We start from the raw sequence: 16,531 nt of genomic DNA, 5'->3' as shown, positions 1-16,531 counted from the left end.
ACGCTGAATTGGTCATGCCTATCAACAATGACCCAAATGGCATCAAACTTCTTCCGAGTCAACGGAAGTCCAGTAATGAAATCCATGGTAATCCTCTCCCACTTCCACTCGGGAAGCTCAATCCTCTGAGACAAACCACCAGGCCTCTGATGCTCATACTTGACCTGCTGACAATTCAAGCACCGAGCCACATGCGCAACAACATCCTTCTTCATCCTACGCCACCAATAATGCTGTCTCAAAACACCCTCATCATCTAACTCCTTCAACTCCGGCGGGGCCATGCGATACGGCGGAATAGAAATGGGCTGCGTGCCCGGGGCCAGATCAATACAGAAATCAATATCCCTGTCGGGCGGCATGCCCGGCAGGTCTGAAGGGAAAACCTCAGGGAACTCTCGAACGATAGGAACAGAGTCAATAGAAGGAACCTCTACGCTGGAGTCGCGAACATACACCGGATAAGCTAAACACCCCTTCTCGACCATACGTCGAGCCTTGACATATGTAATAACACTGCGAGTGGCATGACCAGAAATCCCTCTCCACTCTAGTCGGGGCAATTCTTGCAAAGCCAAGGTCACGGTCTTGGCGTGACAATCTAAGATGGCATGATACAGGGACAACCAATCCATCCCCAATATAACATCGAAATCCACCATATCTAAAAGCAATAAATCAACAGGGGTCTCTAGACCCTCAAACAGAGCCACACAGGAACGATGCACCCGGTCGACTACTATAGAGTCACCCACCGGTGTAGATACATAAACAGGGATGTCAAAAGCATAACTAGACATAGCCAGGCAGGGTGCAAAATAAGACGGCACATATGAATATGTAGACCAAGGGTCAAATAGCACTGACGCATCTCTATCACAAACCAGAATAGTACCTGTAATAACGGCATCTGACGACTCGGCCTCTGGTCTGGTTGGTAAAGCATAAAACCGGGGATCAGCCCCACCTCCCTGAACCATGTCTCTGGGACGATCGGCTACCGGCTGACCCCTACCTCTGGCGGTCCGGCCTCCGCCTCTAGGGTCTCGGCCTCCACCTCTATGATACCTACCTCTGCCCCTGGCTGGCTGGGCAGGCTGTGGGTCACCTGGTGCCTGAATCATGGGGCGAGGACCCTGCTGCTGTGACTGTGTACCCCTCAATCTCGGGCAAGCTCTCCTGATGTGACCATACTCTCCACACTCATAACATCCCTCTGTATGATGAGACTGGCCCTAACGACCCGAGTGACCTCCACGAAAACTCTGAAGGGGCTGTGCACTGATGGGCTGCTGATCAGAATACTGCCCACGAGAACCACGATCGTCGGGAGCACCCTGCGAAGCCTGGAGGGCTGACTGAAAGGGCCTGGAAGACTGACCCCTATCATAAGAATCCCTGCCTCCAGGTGAGGCACCACTGAATCGACCTGAGTGACGGGGTCTCTTGTCTGACCTATGACCACCCCCTTGTGGCAGAACCATCTCAATCCTCCGGGCCACATTGGCCGCCTCCTGAAACGTAATGTCACTACCCGCCACTCTGGCCATTTGAAGACGAATGGGCTGGATCAAACCGTCAATAAATCTCCTCGCCCTCTCCCTCTCAGTGGGAAGTATGACGAGGGCATGGCGAGCTAGATCGATAAACCGGGTCTCATACTGAGTGACCGTCATAGATCCCTGCTGGAGGTGCTCGAACTGCCTCCGATAAGCATCCCTCTGAGTAACGGGGAGAAACTTCTCCAGGAATAACTCTAAAAACTGATCCCAAGTCAAAGGCGGCGACCCTGCTGGTCTGGCTAAACAGTAATCCCTCCACCAAGTCTTGGCGGATCCGGATAGACGAAAAGCCGCAAAATCAACTCCATTGGACTCCACAATGCCCATGTTTCGAAGAACCTCGTGGCAGCTGTATAAGAAATCCTGGGGGTCCTCAGAAGAAGCTCCGCTGAATGTAGCAGTGAAAAGCTTGGTGAACCTGTCCAGCCTCCACAAAGCATCAACAGACATAGTCGCTCCATCACCGGCCTGTGCAACTACTCCCGGCTGAACTGCCACAGCTGGCTGAGCCGGTGGAATCTGAGTTTGGGGAGCTACCTGCTCCGGAGTACGTGCAGCAGGAGTCTGGGCTCCTCCTCCAACCTGGGAAGTGGCTGGTGCTGCAGGAAGCAATCCTGCTCGGGTGACATTCTCCATGAGGCCAACCAATCGGACCAAGGCGTCCTGAAGAACTGGGGTAGCAATAAACCCCTCTGGGACCTGAGCTGGGCCCACCGGAACTGTCTAAGCTGGGGCCGGAACCTCCTCGTCAAGACCAACCTGAGGGTCCGCCAATGGCGTTGCTGCTGGTGGCTGGGCCCTGCCCCTACCTCGGCCCCTAGCATGGCCACGTCCTCTGCCCCTAGCGGGAGCTGCCTAGGGCTCGGACTGCTGATCGGAGGATGAGGAAGCGCGTGTTCTCGCCATCTGCGAAAGAACAGAGTGGAAAAATTCAATCAGCATTTAAGAAACCAAATCGCACGACAAGAAAGAACAGATGAGAGATTTTCCTAACTCAATGGACTCTGGGGAACAAGTACAGACGTCTCCGTACCTACCCCTCAGACTCTACTAAGTTTGTCCGTGAGTTGTGAGACCTATGTAACCTGGCTCTGATACCAACTTGTCACGACCCGGATTTCCCACCATCAGAGTCGTGATAAATTCTGCCCAAGATTTGCAATATTCTGCCCAAAATTTGCAAAACTGACCCCGGGCTCGCTTGGTCAAAACAGAAGGTTCGAACCAAAATAAATTCACCCATAACCCCACGAATCCAAAGATATAATTGGTTTTAAGATTCGACCCCAAATTGGGGTTGAATTACCCAAAATTCTCAAAACCCTAACTCTACCCAAAACCCATGATTCCTACCTTGATTTCATGATTTAGGCTTAGAAACTTGCTAATTAGTGAAGGAAAAGTAAAGGAAATAAGTGGGAAATTACTTACTCAAGGGGTCTTGAAGCTTGGGGGCTTTAATGGCTTCCTAAGACTTGGGAGAGAAGAGGGCTCGTGATAAAAAGTGAAAAATCCCGAGTGTACTGTTTCTGTTCTTTTAAAAAAAATCACTAGACGACATTACACTACGCGTTCGCAACAGTAGGGTCGCGTTCGCGATGAATAGAAGTTGGCAAGCATCGCGTTCGCGGACAAGGGATGAGAACGCGAAGAGAAAATATTAGGTGCCTGGAGAATTGGCCTACGCGAACGCGTTGGCCTGTACGCGAACGCGATGGGAAATGGGCTGGGAACTACGCGAATGCGGTCCGGCCCTCGCGAACGCGAAGAAGAAAAGAGGGCTGGGCCCTCAGAGGTTCATATCTCTATGCGAACGCGGACTAGTGACGCAAACGCGATGAAGGAACAAAATGAAGCATCGCGAACGCGTGAGGGGGAGTGCGAACGCGAAGAAGGATTTCACTGGGCAAAAATTGCAGAAAATCTGCTACCATTCCAAGTGTAAAAACACACCGAACTACCTCCGAAACACTCCTGAGCCCTCGGGGCTCCTACCCAATCACACACACTAACTCAAAAACATCTTACGAACTTACTCGAGCGATCAAATCGCCAAAATAACATCAAAATCATTGAATCAAGCCTCAAGATCATCATTTTCATTTCAAAATTCATAAACTTCCAACTTTAGACATTTAGGTCCGAAACACATCAAACGACGTCCGATTTCGACCAAACTTTACAGGAAGCGCTTAAACCATATATAAGACTTGTACCGGGCGTCGTAACCAAAATACGAGCCCGATACCATAGTCTTTTAATAAATTTTCATTTCCATTTTCCTTAATAATTTCAGAAAAACAATTTAACAGAAAAATTCTTTTACTCAGGTTCTAGACCTCGGATTTCGACTCCGGGCACATGCCCGAGTCGCATATTTTTCTACGGACCTTCCGGAGTCCGATCTCGGGTCCGGGACCGTTTACCAAAAATGTTGACTAAAGTCAACTATAATCATATTAATATAAAAATTCTTCAAATTTTTCACAGAATTCACATATTTACATAAAAGCTTTCCGGCTACGCGCCTGGACTGTGCACACAAATCGAGGCGATAGAAAATGAGGTTTTCAAGGCCTCAGAAGCACGGAACAGATGAAGAAACAGGTGATGACCCTTTGGGTCGTCACACAAAGCTGAATCCAAATTAAGCATAGATTCGTAAATATTATGTATCTTTTGAAAAACTAACGTGAATCTAATATGATTGTTACCGTATCTTAAGCTCGGGACAAAATCGGTACTAATTGCAAATAAACATCCTATGTTTGAAAAGTTAGGACTAAAGGCTACTAAGGATATGACAAAGCAACGTGACTGCCGGCTATTAAAACAATTGCAATAGCCAAGAGCGGGTCCCACATGGGTGATTTGTCTTGAGAAGTAATCATGACATTATATGGGTAGAACCGTCAAGTAGGATATAGAGCCCATTTGGATTAGCTGATTTGCAGTAGCTGATAAGCATTAGATGCTGAAAAACACTTTAAGTACTGAAACTGATTTAATAAATAAGCAGTTACATGTTTGGGTACAAGTGCTGAAATTGATAATAAGTTGCTACAGTATTTGATAAAAAAGTGCTGATAAGCTCTTTTTCAATTAAAATGACTTAAATAACCTTAGAATTGGTTACATTTATAAGGGCGTAATTTCTTTAAAATTTTAGATTCCTGATCGATTCAAATACAAAATATTTTATTTGTCATATTATTTTAAATATAATTGTGCTTAAATAAGATAATTTTTATGATAAATATAATTTATTTTATGATAAGCATATAATCATAAGGTATAATAATTAATAAATTAACAAAAGTTTCTCAGTAAAAAATAAACCTAAATAGGACAAATTATTTGAGGCAGTGAGTATCAATGTGGGAGTTCTGTTCTAAAATGGAATATTTTAAGGATAAATAGTAAAAAATTTGGTCAAACTTAAAGTGCTTATAAGCTAAAAATTCATAAGCTGGGGGTGACCAGCTTATGGCTTTTGGCTTATTTTTGACTTATAAGCACTTGGCTTATAAGCACTTTTAACTTTATCAAACGCGTAGATAAGCCGAAAAGTGCTTATAAGCTAGTTTGACCAGCTTATAAGCTTAGCCAAACACCCTCATAAGCTTTCAAGGAAGGTGCAGTAATTGCTTTTATCAGCCAATGGAATGAATTGATATTGCTGTAATTACAAATATTTCCTTCTGATATTAATAGTAGTAAATTAGTGACACAATTACTACTTTTGCCCTTAAAAGAAGCTAGTTTTACAAATATACCATTGGTCGACCATCTTCTTTCTGCTATATCTATACTAGTGGGAATGGCCCGTGCTGAGCCCGGGCCCAAACATGATTAAAGTAGCAGCTTATATTAATTTATAAAGAAAATAAATTAATTTCTACAGAGAACAACTTGCATTTTGATCAGTTATGTATTGAGATATATGAGTTGATTTGTTAAACATTATGGTCTTTGGGACGAAGCGCGTCGTAATCCCTTTGAATTATCCTTTGGATGGCAGTAAATTTCTTTCGATTCAGTCTTAGAAAGTTGGATACGTAGCAGAGTGAAGAAAACAAATTCAAGCCAAAAAAGAGGTCATATTTACTGCCAGTCTTTCAACGCACTATTTACATCAGCTACAACACCAATATGTTTTACCGGTCTAACAAAAACTATATATATATACATGCCAGTAGTACACAAAGTGAACTATGTGTCCTATGTTTTCTATCCCTTTGTAATATACATTCGGATAGCAGTAAAACTNNTTCTTTTCTCGTGAGTAGTATTGGATTTTACCAAGGCCAATATACAAAAAAAAAATTGTACTAAAACATGGTAATCGCTGAAATGTTGTAGCTCAAAATGTCAAGACGAAGAGAAAGCTGTATTATGACTGAAAGCCTATACAATTTGTTTTTGGAGATCTTATGCCTTGTTCTATTCGTAGAAAGATTAAATTTGTTGAATAAAACGGTAAGGCAAGTGTCATAGATCAAACCGAAGATGCAATAAATGAGTCTGGAGAAATTTCTTCTTGCCAGCTTTAGTCGAAGAAGGTGACATTGATGAGGAGATGGCTAAGATTATAATCTCATGACATTATAACTTGTTAATTGAAGGTATATGACCGAAGTAAGCAAGTGAATAAGACAACATTGTAGCCAATTCTTTTTACAAGTAGTTGCGACAACAATAAAGTAAATAGAGTGCTAGCAGACTTACTTGGTATCCATTACGACGACTTCACGACATTTGCTACTGTTAGCGCCAACATACTTTATGGAGCCACAATTCACCACAACGGCAACTATATCTGTTTAGTGGACGTTGCAAATGAGTTATAATTTAGACCAATGTACACGGTGTCAGAGTGTAAGGATACAAATAAATTTTAATTGTTAGAGTATACTACGCGTTAAATAATGGTTACCAAATTCCGTATTTCGTTGTTGCTCGTGCAAATATGCAAAGGGTACAATATTCAACCTCGTCGGCGGCGGGAGCGGTGGGTCTTGTATGTTGTCATCTTTCACCTCTTCGACTACAGTGAATTTATCAATAACCCAGTCCTCTGAATCTTCAGGCCTGTTTTGCGTGGTTTCCTTGGGGAATTTCACAGTTGGCCTCTTTTTCTTCATTTTTGACTCCAAAAATACTCCCTAGCCTTCCCTGATCATATATCACCTGCAAATCATGAAAAGCACTAATAAGAGCATTTTGTTATCACTTTTATCATCAAAACTATACAAGAAGGTGGTTATTTAAGGCGTGATTATAGTTAAATTCACCTATTATCAACACCCCACACTTAAACCTTTGCTCGTCCTCGAGCAAGCTAAACCACACTTCTAGGCCTAACCGTTTGATACATTACCCCAATTTATGCCACACTCGCCATTACGAAGGACCAACCTAAGCAATGCAACAATCATACCTCAGATGCAGACTCTCATGCCGTGACACACTCGTGCTCACTCTAGTTACTCTAACAGAAGTGAAGATTTACTTTTTCTTCCTGAGTCACATGCCCTCACATCACAAGTCTAAGAGAAGTTCCCCACACGTAAAATTCAAACAATAAGGAACCAAGGATAGAAAGAATTCACTCACTCTCAGCAAAGAGCATTCATATGCTACACAGACACACCATAAGCTTGTCCCTAGTGTAATACTCTACTAATCGAGCTGTTCAGTCAAAGATCAAGAGGTCTTCATTTGGTTGTAATGTAGGCTAAGGGACGGGTAGGATATATTTGGATATAGTGACTAACCTCCCTAAGCACTTTTAATACACACTTCTTTTTATTTCAATTTCCATTCTCAACCCAATCGTTCTTCCACATTTTTGTTTCACGTGTGACCCCCACTTTTCTTTAGGTGCAACTGGCTTCTCTTCTTTTTTTTTTCTTTTCCTTTTTCTTATTTTGCTTTCTTTGTCTCATTTTTTTTTCAATGCCTGTGCACCAATCAAACAATTCATTCTTGATTCCCCTTTTTTCGCTAACTCCCTACTACCCCACACTTTGACTTTTGTATGTTCTTTAGTGATTCAAGCGCTTCTAGGAGGTATAGGTTCAAACAGTCAAGCTATTCAAACACAGAGATTTAGGTCATTATAGGGTTATCAAAGAACATGCTTCAGGCTCAAAGGGGTTAAGTATGGCGATATATACTGGTGGATTCACAATTATATAGGGTTGCACAAAGAAATGCCTCAATCATCTCTAAAACCAAACAGCTTCTATTTCGCTTTGCAAACATACAGGGCAAGTTCTAGGTATCGCATGCAAGCACAGAATGCAAGTAATATCTCCCACTCACTTGGCATGTAACTCATTCTGAATCAGTTCATCAACACACTCATACGAGCATTCAAGCAAGACAAGATGTGCAACATTAAGGCATGGATTTACGAGTCCACAAGCGAGACTAGACGTCACACTCTCAAGTTCTTTTTAGTTATTTGCAGGTGTGCATATCATGGGTTGTATTCTAGCCTTCACCCATCTTAGTTCTAAAACTACAAAAGGAAAATCTACCTAACCCGGTTCAAGAAAATCCCTTGGAAAAGAACCGTGGTCAAAAGAAAAACCAAGGGGGAAGTATTACACTACCTAGAAGGGAAAAAAATATAAAAATAAAAATAAAAAAAATTCTACATGGACTACTTCCCTCAAGATTACTGTCCAAGTGGTCTGTCCTCAGGAAGAGTCCTCTAACTTGTTTTCAGTTTACATTAATTCCGACTTTGACCCTCAAGAGACCCGTCGACAAGTGTCCGTCGTTGGGCCAAGTCAGCTACTCCTAATATAAGCACACTCAAATATATACAACACATCCATCTATTGCTACAACACAAAAACGTCTATATACATTACAACACACAATCAGAGCAAGTCTCCCACCCCAAACTTAAAATCATGGCATGTCCCCATGTCATTTCACGAAGTAAAGAGCAGAAGGGTTATAAGACTTCCCTGAGACTCAATCAGAGTCGGAGACGGTGCTGGAGTCTACATGGCAAGCTCTCCCCAATGCACGTAACCAGGCCATAAACTGGCTCTCAGATCTAGACTGCCTCTGTGACATGGCATCCATCCGCGTGTGTAGGCCATCCACCGAGGTGCGGAGATCCGCGACCTCTTCCTCCAAGGAACGCAGCATAGGCTGGGAGGACTGTGAGCGGGATAGGCCTGCTCCAGAATGCGGGCGCCGAGATGGTCCGGCACTGTCAGTAGATCTCCTGGACGGTGCAAGAGGAACCAGATCATCATCCTCATCATCTATCTCAATTGTGGTACGTGTACCCCGGCCCACTCTGATGCCTGAGGCTCTGAATGCTGCTCTAGGGGGCAAGTCTCCATCGGCAGGATTGGTGGGGGTATTTTTCAGCAGGCACAGTGTAGTCACCAAAGAAGGGAAGTAGAATCCCTTTGACAGCAGCGGCCCCCGTAGGACCATTTCATCACTAATTACCCTTGCCGCATCAAAATCCTTCTTCGTCACGAAGCACCATGTCTACAGTGCACGCTGGAAGTTCACGTCAGTTGTGTTGCTTGAGGGCAGGAACCGACTGAAAATGACAGTTAACCAACACGTAGCCAAGTGTGTGAATGAGTTGGAGTTCAGGGTGATTTGGTCACGTATCCATGTTGGTCGCCCCTCTGCACAGAGTATATCAGTCATGACCTCCCATGGTGACCCCTGGCCTGTCGTGGTAGTAGTCAATGTCACTAGTGAACTGAGGCAGCCGCAACACCTGGCGAATCATGGGAATTGTGGCGCTGACCACCTTGCCTCGCACAATCACCCCCCTACTTAAGTTCAATGGGCAGTTGGCATAAAACTCCCTAACAAGCATCTTGTTGACCGGGGCAGGGTCATCAAATAAGAATTCCATTTCCCTCATCCGAATTTCTTCATACATCTCTGCCTTTTCTACGCGGAGGGCTGCCCGGTCAAGCGAGATCTCATGGATGAAGTTCTTCGTAGCCTTGGCATGAAAGTCGTCCTCCGCCAGTTCTGATTGGAACCTGGATTCATCATATGTAGGCCGTTGGGAGGCGCCTGCCGATCTCCTTTGCCTTTTAGGAGCCATAGTACCTGCAAAGAATTCAGAAGAACCATCAAATATATCCTTCCGGTGCCAGTTGGATGGGTACTCAGACTTCACCACCCAATGGCAATTTCATTCATACAAAGTGCCCATTTCCCACTACTAAGGTGTTCAAGGATAACAACCTCCACAAAGGCCCCACAATTTGCTTGCAATTTCCGGCATACACCACCCCACACTTATTCCCTCAAATGACTCACGTTAATTACAACACCACCATACACCAATTACAACACCGCCATCCATCCAATACAACACTGGCACAACCTAGGTTAGGCATAAAATGCCCCAAAATTGTACAAAAAATCCCAAATTTTCGGCCAAAAATGGCCCATCACCAAACTACATCACGAAAATATTTTCTAGGCCTCCAAGTCATAAAAACAAACCCCACAATTAAAGTATCATGGAGACCCAACCAAATTAGCACTAAACAACCCCACAAACATCAAATACAACAATAGAAAACATAAAAGAAAGCAAAAATTAAAACTTGAACACTAATCCTAACTAGGTTTACTAAAACTAACACAAAACTAAATTACACTAATTAAGAAGAAGAAATAGAGGGGGGAGGAGAAACATACTTGATGGAAGAGGGGGAAGGTGGAAGTGGAGGTTGGGAGAAGATGAGAATGGAGGTTGGGTGAGAGAGAATGAAGATTTTTTTGTTATTTGGTAGAGAGAGGAAGAGAGAAGAAGAGGAGAAGAAATAAGGGGTGTCGGTGGGTTTTAGAAGGAAGGGGGTTGTCGGTGGGTTTTGTTGAAGGAAGGGGGGGGGGGAATAAATAAATAAAAAAAAGTTTTATCAATTATCTGAACCTGGGCCCGTTTGGGTCTGCCGCGGTTCTGCCGCGGTCGCGGTAGAACCGCGAGAGGTAAGGTTCAAAAAGGTCAATCCATCGCGGTTTGACCGCGGTCGCGGTGCAAACGCAGTGGACTGACTACAGAGAGGTGCTTTGACCGCGGTTTGACCGCGGTCGCGGTGGAACCGCGGTCTGGGCACTTCTCTGCATCTGACGGCTTTTTTTTTTAACAAAAAGATTACACTTACAACAATTTCATGGGTTGCCTCCCACGCAGCGCCTAATTTAACGTCGCGGCACCACTCAGATGAGTAGGCATTTTTTCATCTTGGGACGATAATAGTGGTATTCTGGGGATAAACACATGTGTATTCTTAAAGTGACCAACTGAAATATTGGCGCTAATAACATGCGATTTAAAATCACAGCAAGTCAAACGTGTTCCATTGCATAAACCATCACACGGATTTAAGTTGCGTAATAATATAATTGGACAATTTTGTTTCAATGTCAATTTGTAAGGAGGCAGACCGGGTGGATTTAAACTGTGCAACAGATCCTCAAATTGTGATTGGTCATGATGTTCAGTAGTTTCATCAATACCAATAAAAGTTTTTGATTCTTCTGGAAAAAGAGCAACAAGCATGTCGTTGATATCTTCGACGAAATCATTCTTAGTTGTTAAGATAACGCGGGAACTTGTGTAGCATGAGAAGGAAAAAAATATATGCACATCTGGATAAGTTATCGCGAATAATTTATCCAAAGATTCCTGTTTGGTTGTATAAGGAATGATTAAAGAAGTTGGAATTTCAATCTTGTTTGTTGAGTTTACTTTTTCTTCTCCGTTTCCTATTCGCAACAAATAATTACAGAATGAAGGATCATCTTTCTCTCTCATATTTTCGAATAGCCGCAGCCTTTCAAGTTCTTTCCAAAGATGAGAATATAGTAAACTTTCATTAATGAAATCTTCCTTTTCTCCGTTCCGAACTACCGGCAATGTCTGCCTGAAGTCACCTCCAAGAACTACAACTTTTCCACCAAATAGTATCGTTGAATCCATTAAGTTCTTCAAAAGTAAATCAAGCAGTTCAATCATTCTTTTTTTCACCATAGATACTTCATCCCATATAATTAATTTTGCATTCTAAATCGAACAGGCAACTAAGCTTTGTTTGCTGATGTTGCAGCTCACATTGTCGTCAGTATTTATTGGTATTTTAAAATGTGAATGTGCAGTTCGTCCACCAGGGAGTATAGATGCAGCTACACCAGAAGTGGCAGTTGCCAATGCTATATACCCTTTAGATCGTACAGTTGCCAACAATGCACGATATAAAAAGGTTTTCCCTGTTCCTCCAGGTCCGTCAATGAAGAATGCCCCAGCTTTGTTTGAAAAAATTCTCTCCATAATTATATTGTATGCTTTAAGTTGATCTTTATTCAACCTTTTGTGTAATAGTATATCCTCATTAGTAACCGTGATGGTCCTTTCAAAGTGCACCTCCTTTGCATCTTTTGCCGCTACTTGTTTCAGGAATGAGTTGATATTCATTTATGTCACCTCCCATAGAGTGTAATATGTCGTTAATATGGTTCAAAACTTGGTATCGAATATTTTTTTTGTTAATATTGGATACCAACGTATAATCCTCGGACATATGCTCTTCAAATTCTTCCCAGAGTTGTCTTGGATTCGTAGGATTACAGTAAATCAGTAATGTAGCAAATAAACATCTCAAACTGTATGGCATCTGGTAACTTGCTGCTTCTGACATGCGTTCAAGCAAACTATTGTCACTTTGTAGCAATCCCCGTTTTTCCACTGATTCTCTAAAGGTGCTACAATGTTCTCCATTAACAGTTAGTAAATCCTTATATGATTTTGGTCCTCTAATATTCATTAATAGCATTCTAAGATAATATCGCTCACCTTCCGTTGGATGACATGTTACAACATGACCAATAGCATGTCGTTGTTTCCGAGGTGTCCACATCTTCTCTGTTGAAGACCAAACAAAATGTTCAGGGAATTCCTGGTATAATAGATTGAGTTCCATAGCCTCAGCATTTGTTCTATTCATTTCGAAAAATTGTGTTAACATCGTCTGCTTAATCAGCGGATTATTTACAAGTGTATCTACATTTGCGCAGCTTCTGAATGAAACAAAATGTTGTCCCTTAAGATGAAGTTGAAGAGGGCATACGGTCGGTAACATTTCACTAATCGAGAAACCATACAAGCGCCACATAGCCTCGGGAGGCGACACCCATCTATCAGACTGATATTCCTTTATTTCATCTACTTCTGCGTCTATGTCGTTATTATGTAACGAAAATGCAATCTTGTCATGGACTTTACATATATACTTATAAAGCTACTTAACGACTTTAATATCAGAGCATATTTCAACATTCAGATGGCAGTCAAATTTGGCTAGCAAAAAAGGATTATATGGAACAACCCATGAGTTATCCAAGTATTGTTCTCTTATTTTTACTACCAACCCTGTGTTGCGTCTTCTATAAATTGGGTAAGATTCTATTCCTTTTGATGTCTGGTCCGCAAAACTTTTTGGATACTTGAATTTACAGTAACCTTTTTTCTTTATACAAGAATTTGTTGGGTTTAGATTACCGCATGGACCATGCATTATGTGTTTAAGAACAAGCGAATGTAAATCTGGTTCTGCATTCTCATCAGGTAATTCAGCACTAATAATATTATCGTAAGCCTCTGGAGTAAGTAATTTGTATTCATTAGTTAATATTATAAGAAAATGAGCGTGTGGTAAACCTCGCTTTTGGAACTCTAGAGTATACATAAAAGCTGCTACCTCTCCAAAGATATTTCGCTTTAGTATATCCTTTTTGAATTCTTCTATTTTCGCTCTAAATACTCGGCTGATCAAATCAGGCCTATTATGCGACTCATCTGTTGGAATTAAATGTTCCTTTATCTCCGTCCAAGAGTGGTTACATGTCATAGTTATAAATAAATCACGTTTACCGAAATGTTGCACGAGCGCAATAGCATCCATGTACCGTTGTCGCATATCCCGAGGCCCTCCAATGAAGGAGCTTGGAAGGAAATTTTGTTTCCCAATATTAGAAGCATCGCGTTCACCCAATCGCAAGATGTCAAGAAGTCCTTCTAGCATAGCCGTCCTAAATAAATCTTGATTGAACGCTGCGAAATTCAACCTTTGTGTTTCGAGTTTAATGTATTCATCAACTGAATACTGCTGAAATATTCTTCCAGCATGTAATATTTCATCTTCATCATCATTTCTCATTTGTAATTTGTAACAATAATACTCACGAACAGAAACAGTATCTCTTCGTCGCTGTCCCTTTTTAAGAATTTCATCTTCCATTTCAAGATATCTGTCAAGTGACGTAACATTTCTTATACTTGGTACCTCTTCGTGATGCGCAGTTCTTAAGTACGCAGGACAATTTGCTGGGAGCTTCTTAATACCACAATGCCAGCCACTTTGCCCTAACGGAAATAACAGTGGATATTGCAATGCATCATAACATCCATAATAGTAATTCACTATTTGTGTTCGATCAGTGCGAGGGTAAATTTGAATATGTGGTGCATTCAAAGCTACGCCATTATTTTCCTCGGTCCATATTGCTGCAATTTCAGATGAAGTCGGCATATTGTATACTCTCTGGTCCAAATTTAAGTCACATTTGAGGGCTATGTGGAAATCTTGAAGGTTCGATACATGTACCAAAGATCGTAAAAACGCAGAATATGGGTTTTTTGATAATATATCCATCAATTCTTTGACTACTGACTCGTGAATTCTGTCGGAACATGCCATCCTATGTGCTAGCTCATTGCAATTATCATAAAAGTACAACTGTATATTTCTTGGTTTGTCATCTGTAGGGTGCAAATTATTTATCCAATGGTACATCTTCCCTTGAACTCTAAATGTGTAGATACCAAAGTTTCTCTTTGCTAAATCTTTGTCGTACTTTACACCAAGTGAGGTGAATGCAAAAAGGTTATTATATGTTCTAATATATGTTCAGACGCATTTAGACTCCACATTGTTTCCAAGAAATAAATTTTGCAGCTTGGTAGGCATTTGATGAGAAGTTAACTTTATTGTTCCACTACCACAGCAAAATGCAGGCGGTTCATATTCAAATCTCTTTGCCGCGCAAAATTTGCAGATTGGAACTTTCTTCAGCGGAACATAGTTTGAACGCAACCGACCAGTAATTGGAGCAAACTTTGTAGTTGGTGCACGACCTATATGTTGGAAATAGACGGTTAAAATTAAGGTGAACGAAAGGAAACAATTATTGTTTCAGCAAACAGAAGAAAACCAAACGAACCTCTACGTGTAACTATTTCGGAGTCTTTGTCACGTAGCTCACCGGGTGCTACTGACGTTGAACCTAAGACCAAGTTAGGTGGTCCTTAGATGGCACCAAATGATAACAAATAGTATAAAAGTAAGTGTAGAAGGCGGCTGTCACGACCCAATTTCCAACCCGGTCGTGATGGCGCCTCTCGTGAAGACAAGGCCAGCCAACTATGCAGACTCCGGAGGGGCTCTTACAGCCCAAGCACTATATCATCATAAGGCCTGAAAGCCTGTACATATCAACATGAGGCCTGAAAGCCTTCTCAAAATACACTCGAGGCCTGAAAGCCTCCTCACATATCACCCGAGGCCTGAAAGCCTCCTCACATCACTCAGCATATCCTCACATATGGCCCTCGGCCTCAATCAGTCCAAAAATAATCATAAGCCCCTCGGGCATCAGTAAAGAAACAATAATGCTCAGCTCAAACAATAGTTCAATTATCAGTTAAAACTCAAGGTTGAGTAAAAATATAGCTGAGTTCATGAACAGTGTAATTCAAATGGACTGAGTTCAAATAATATTTCAAATAGTGAGGAAAACAGTGATGATAGCGCACAAGGATTTTAAACAGTCAGCAATAAGCCCCAAGTATGGCAATCAGCCCAAGTCATGATAATATCAAATAAGTTTCAGTCAAATACGCGGTAAAATCAACAACCGGGACGGACCAAGTCACAATCCCCAACGGTGCTCTACCCCACGCTCTCTATCCGGCGTGCAAGTCACCTCAATATAGCACTATGGGTGCAAATCCGGGGTTTCAAACCCTCAGGATATCATTTACAATCATTACTCACCTCGAACCGGTGGAATCTCTAGCTCGCGACGCCTTTGCCCCTCGAATCGGCCTCCACGCGCGTCGAATCTAACCAAAATCAGAGCGAATACATCACAATATGCTAAGGAACAATATCCAATCAAAAACAATCGAAAAATATCAAGAATCTCGAAATTAGCAAAACCCGAGCCCACTTCTCGAAAAATCAGAAAATTAACGTCAATGGATTCCTCATCTTCTCACGAGTTCATACATACCAAGAACTCTCAAATCCGAGCTCAAATGACCCATCAAATCCCAATCTAACATCTCAAAATCCCAAGCCCTAGTTCATCAATTTTAGGCTTAATTTCCATGAATTTCTAGGTTAATTTCACATAATAATCATGTATTTAACTTGGAAATAAGTAGAAACAACTCATCTTTGATGCTTGATGAAATCCCCCTTGAAATTCTCTCCAAAATCATCCAAGCCAAATGAAAGAAATGAAAGAAATAAGCCAAATCCGTGTTTAAAGAATCTGCCCGTGCTTCGTCGAGTTGTACCTTGCACTTGTGCTATACAAGTTGTACATCCTATTAAAATTTTTCCTTGTCGGACACCTTCTGTTTAAACACCCATAACGTCTTGTATTAATATCCAAATGACAAACGGTTTGAAGATTTTGAACTAGACTCGAAGATCTTTAATTTGATAGGTTGTACACTATATAACTCTTTATATATCCCGAGATATGAGCTTCTAAAGTCGGCTCCATGAAATCAGAAAATTCTGGAGAAACTGCTCCACCAGTCATTTTCAATCGATCATAACTTCCTCTACAGATGTCCAAATTACGATTTCTTTAGCTTTCTGGAAACTAGA

At 41.9% G+C, this 16,531-nt stretch overlaps 1 protein-coding gene across 1 annotated transcript; it reads right to left on the bottom strand.

Annotated features, from left to right (window-relative positions):
- Positions 1-11,986: 11,986 nt before the first annotated feature.
- On the bottom strand, positions 11,987-14,161 carry LOC109210611. Its single transcript, XM_019374054.1, has 2 exons — positions 13,132-14,161; positions 11,987-12,849 (listed from the first exon to the last, which is right to left on the bottom strand). Exons 1-2 carry the CDS (start codon positions 14,159-14,161, stop codon positions 11,987-11,989), a joined length of 1,893 nt encoding a protein of 630 aa, XP_019229599.1.
- Positions 14,162-16,531: the final 2,370 nt, after the last annotated feature.

This window comes from Nicotiana attenuata, unplaced genomic scaffold, assembly GCF_001879085.1.
Source record: "Nicotiana attenuata strain UT unplaced genomic scaffold, NIATTr2, whole genome shotgun sequence".
Lineage (NCBI taxonomy): Eukaryota > Viridiplantae > Streptophyta > Magnoliopsida > Solanales > Solanaceae > Nicotiana > Nicotiana attenuata.
This window is presented reverse-complemented; position numbering and strand designations above follow the sequence as displayed.

What these genes read in the sequence shown, in the direction of transcription:
- LOC109210611 (XM_019374054.1), bottom strand. Translation starts at nt 14,161, where the DNA reads ATGCCGACTTCATCTGAAATTGCAGCAATATGGACCGAGGAAAATAAT. An exon ending in CATAATGCATGGTCCATGCG is followed by an intron (nt 12,850 to 13,131) that starts GTAATCTAAACC and finishes ATATATGTAAAG; the next exon opens with TCCATGACAAGATTGCATTT.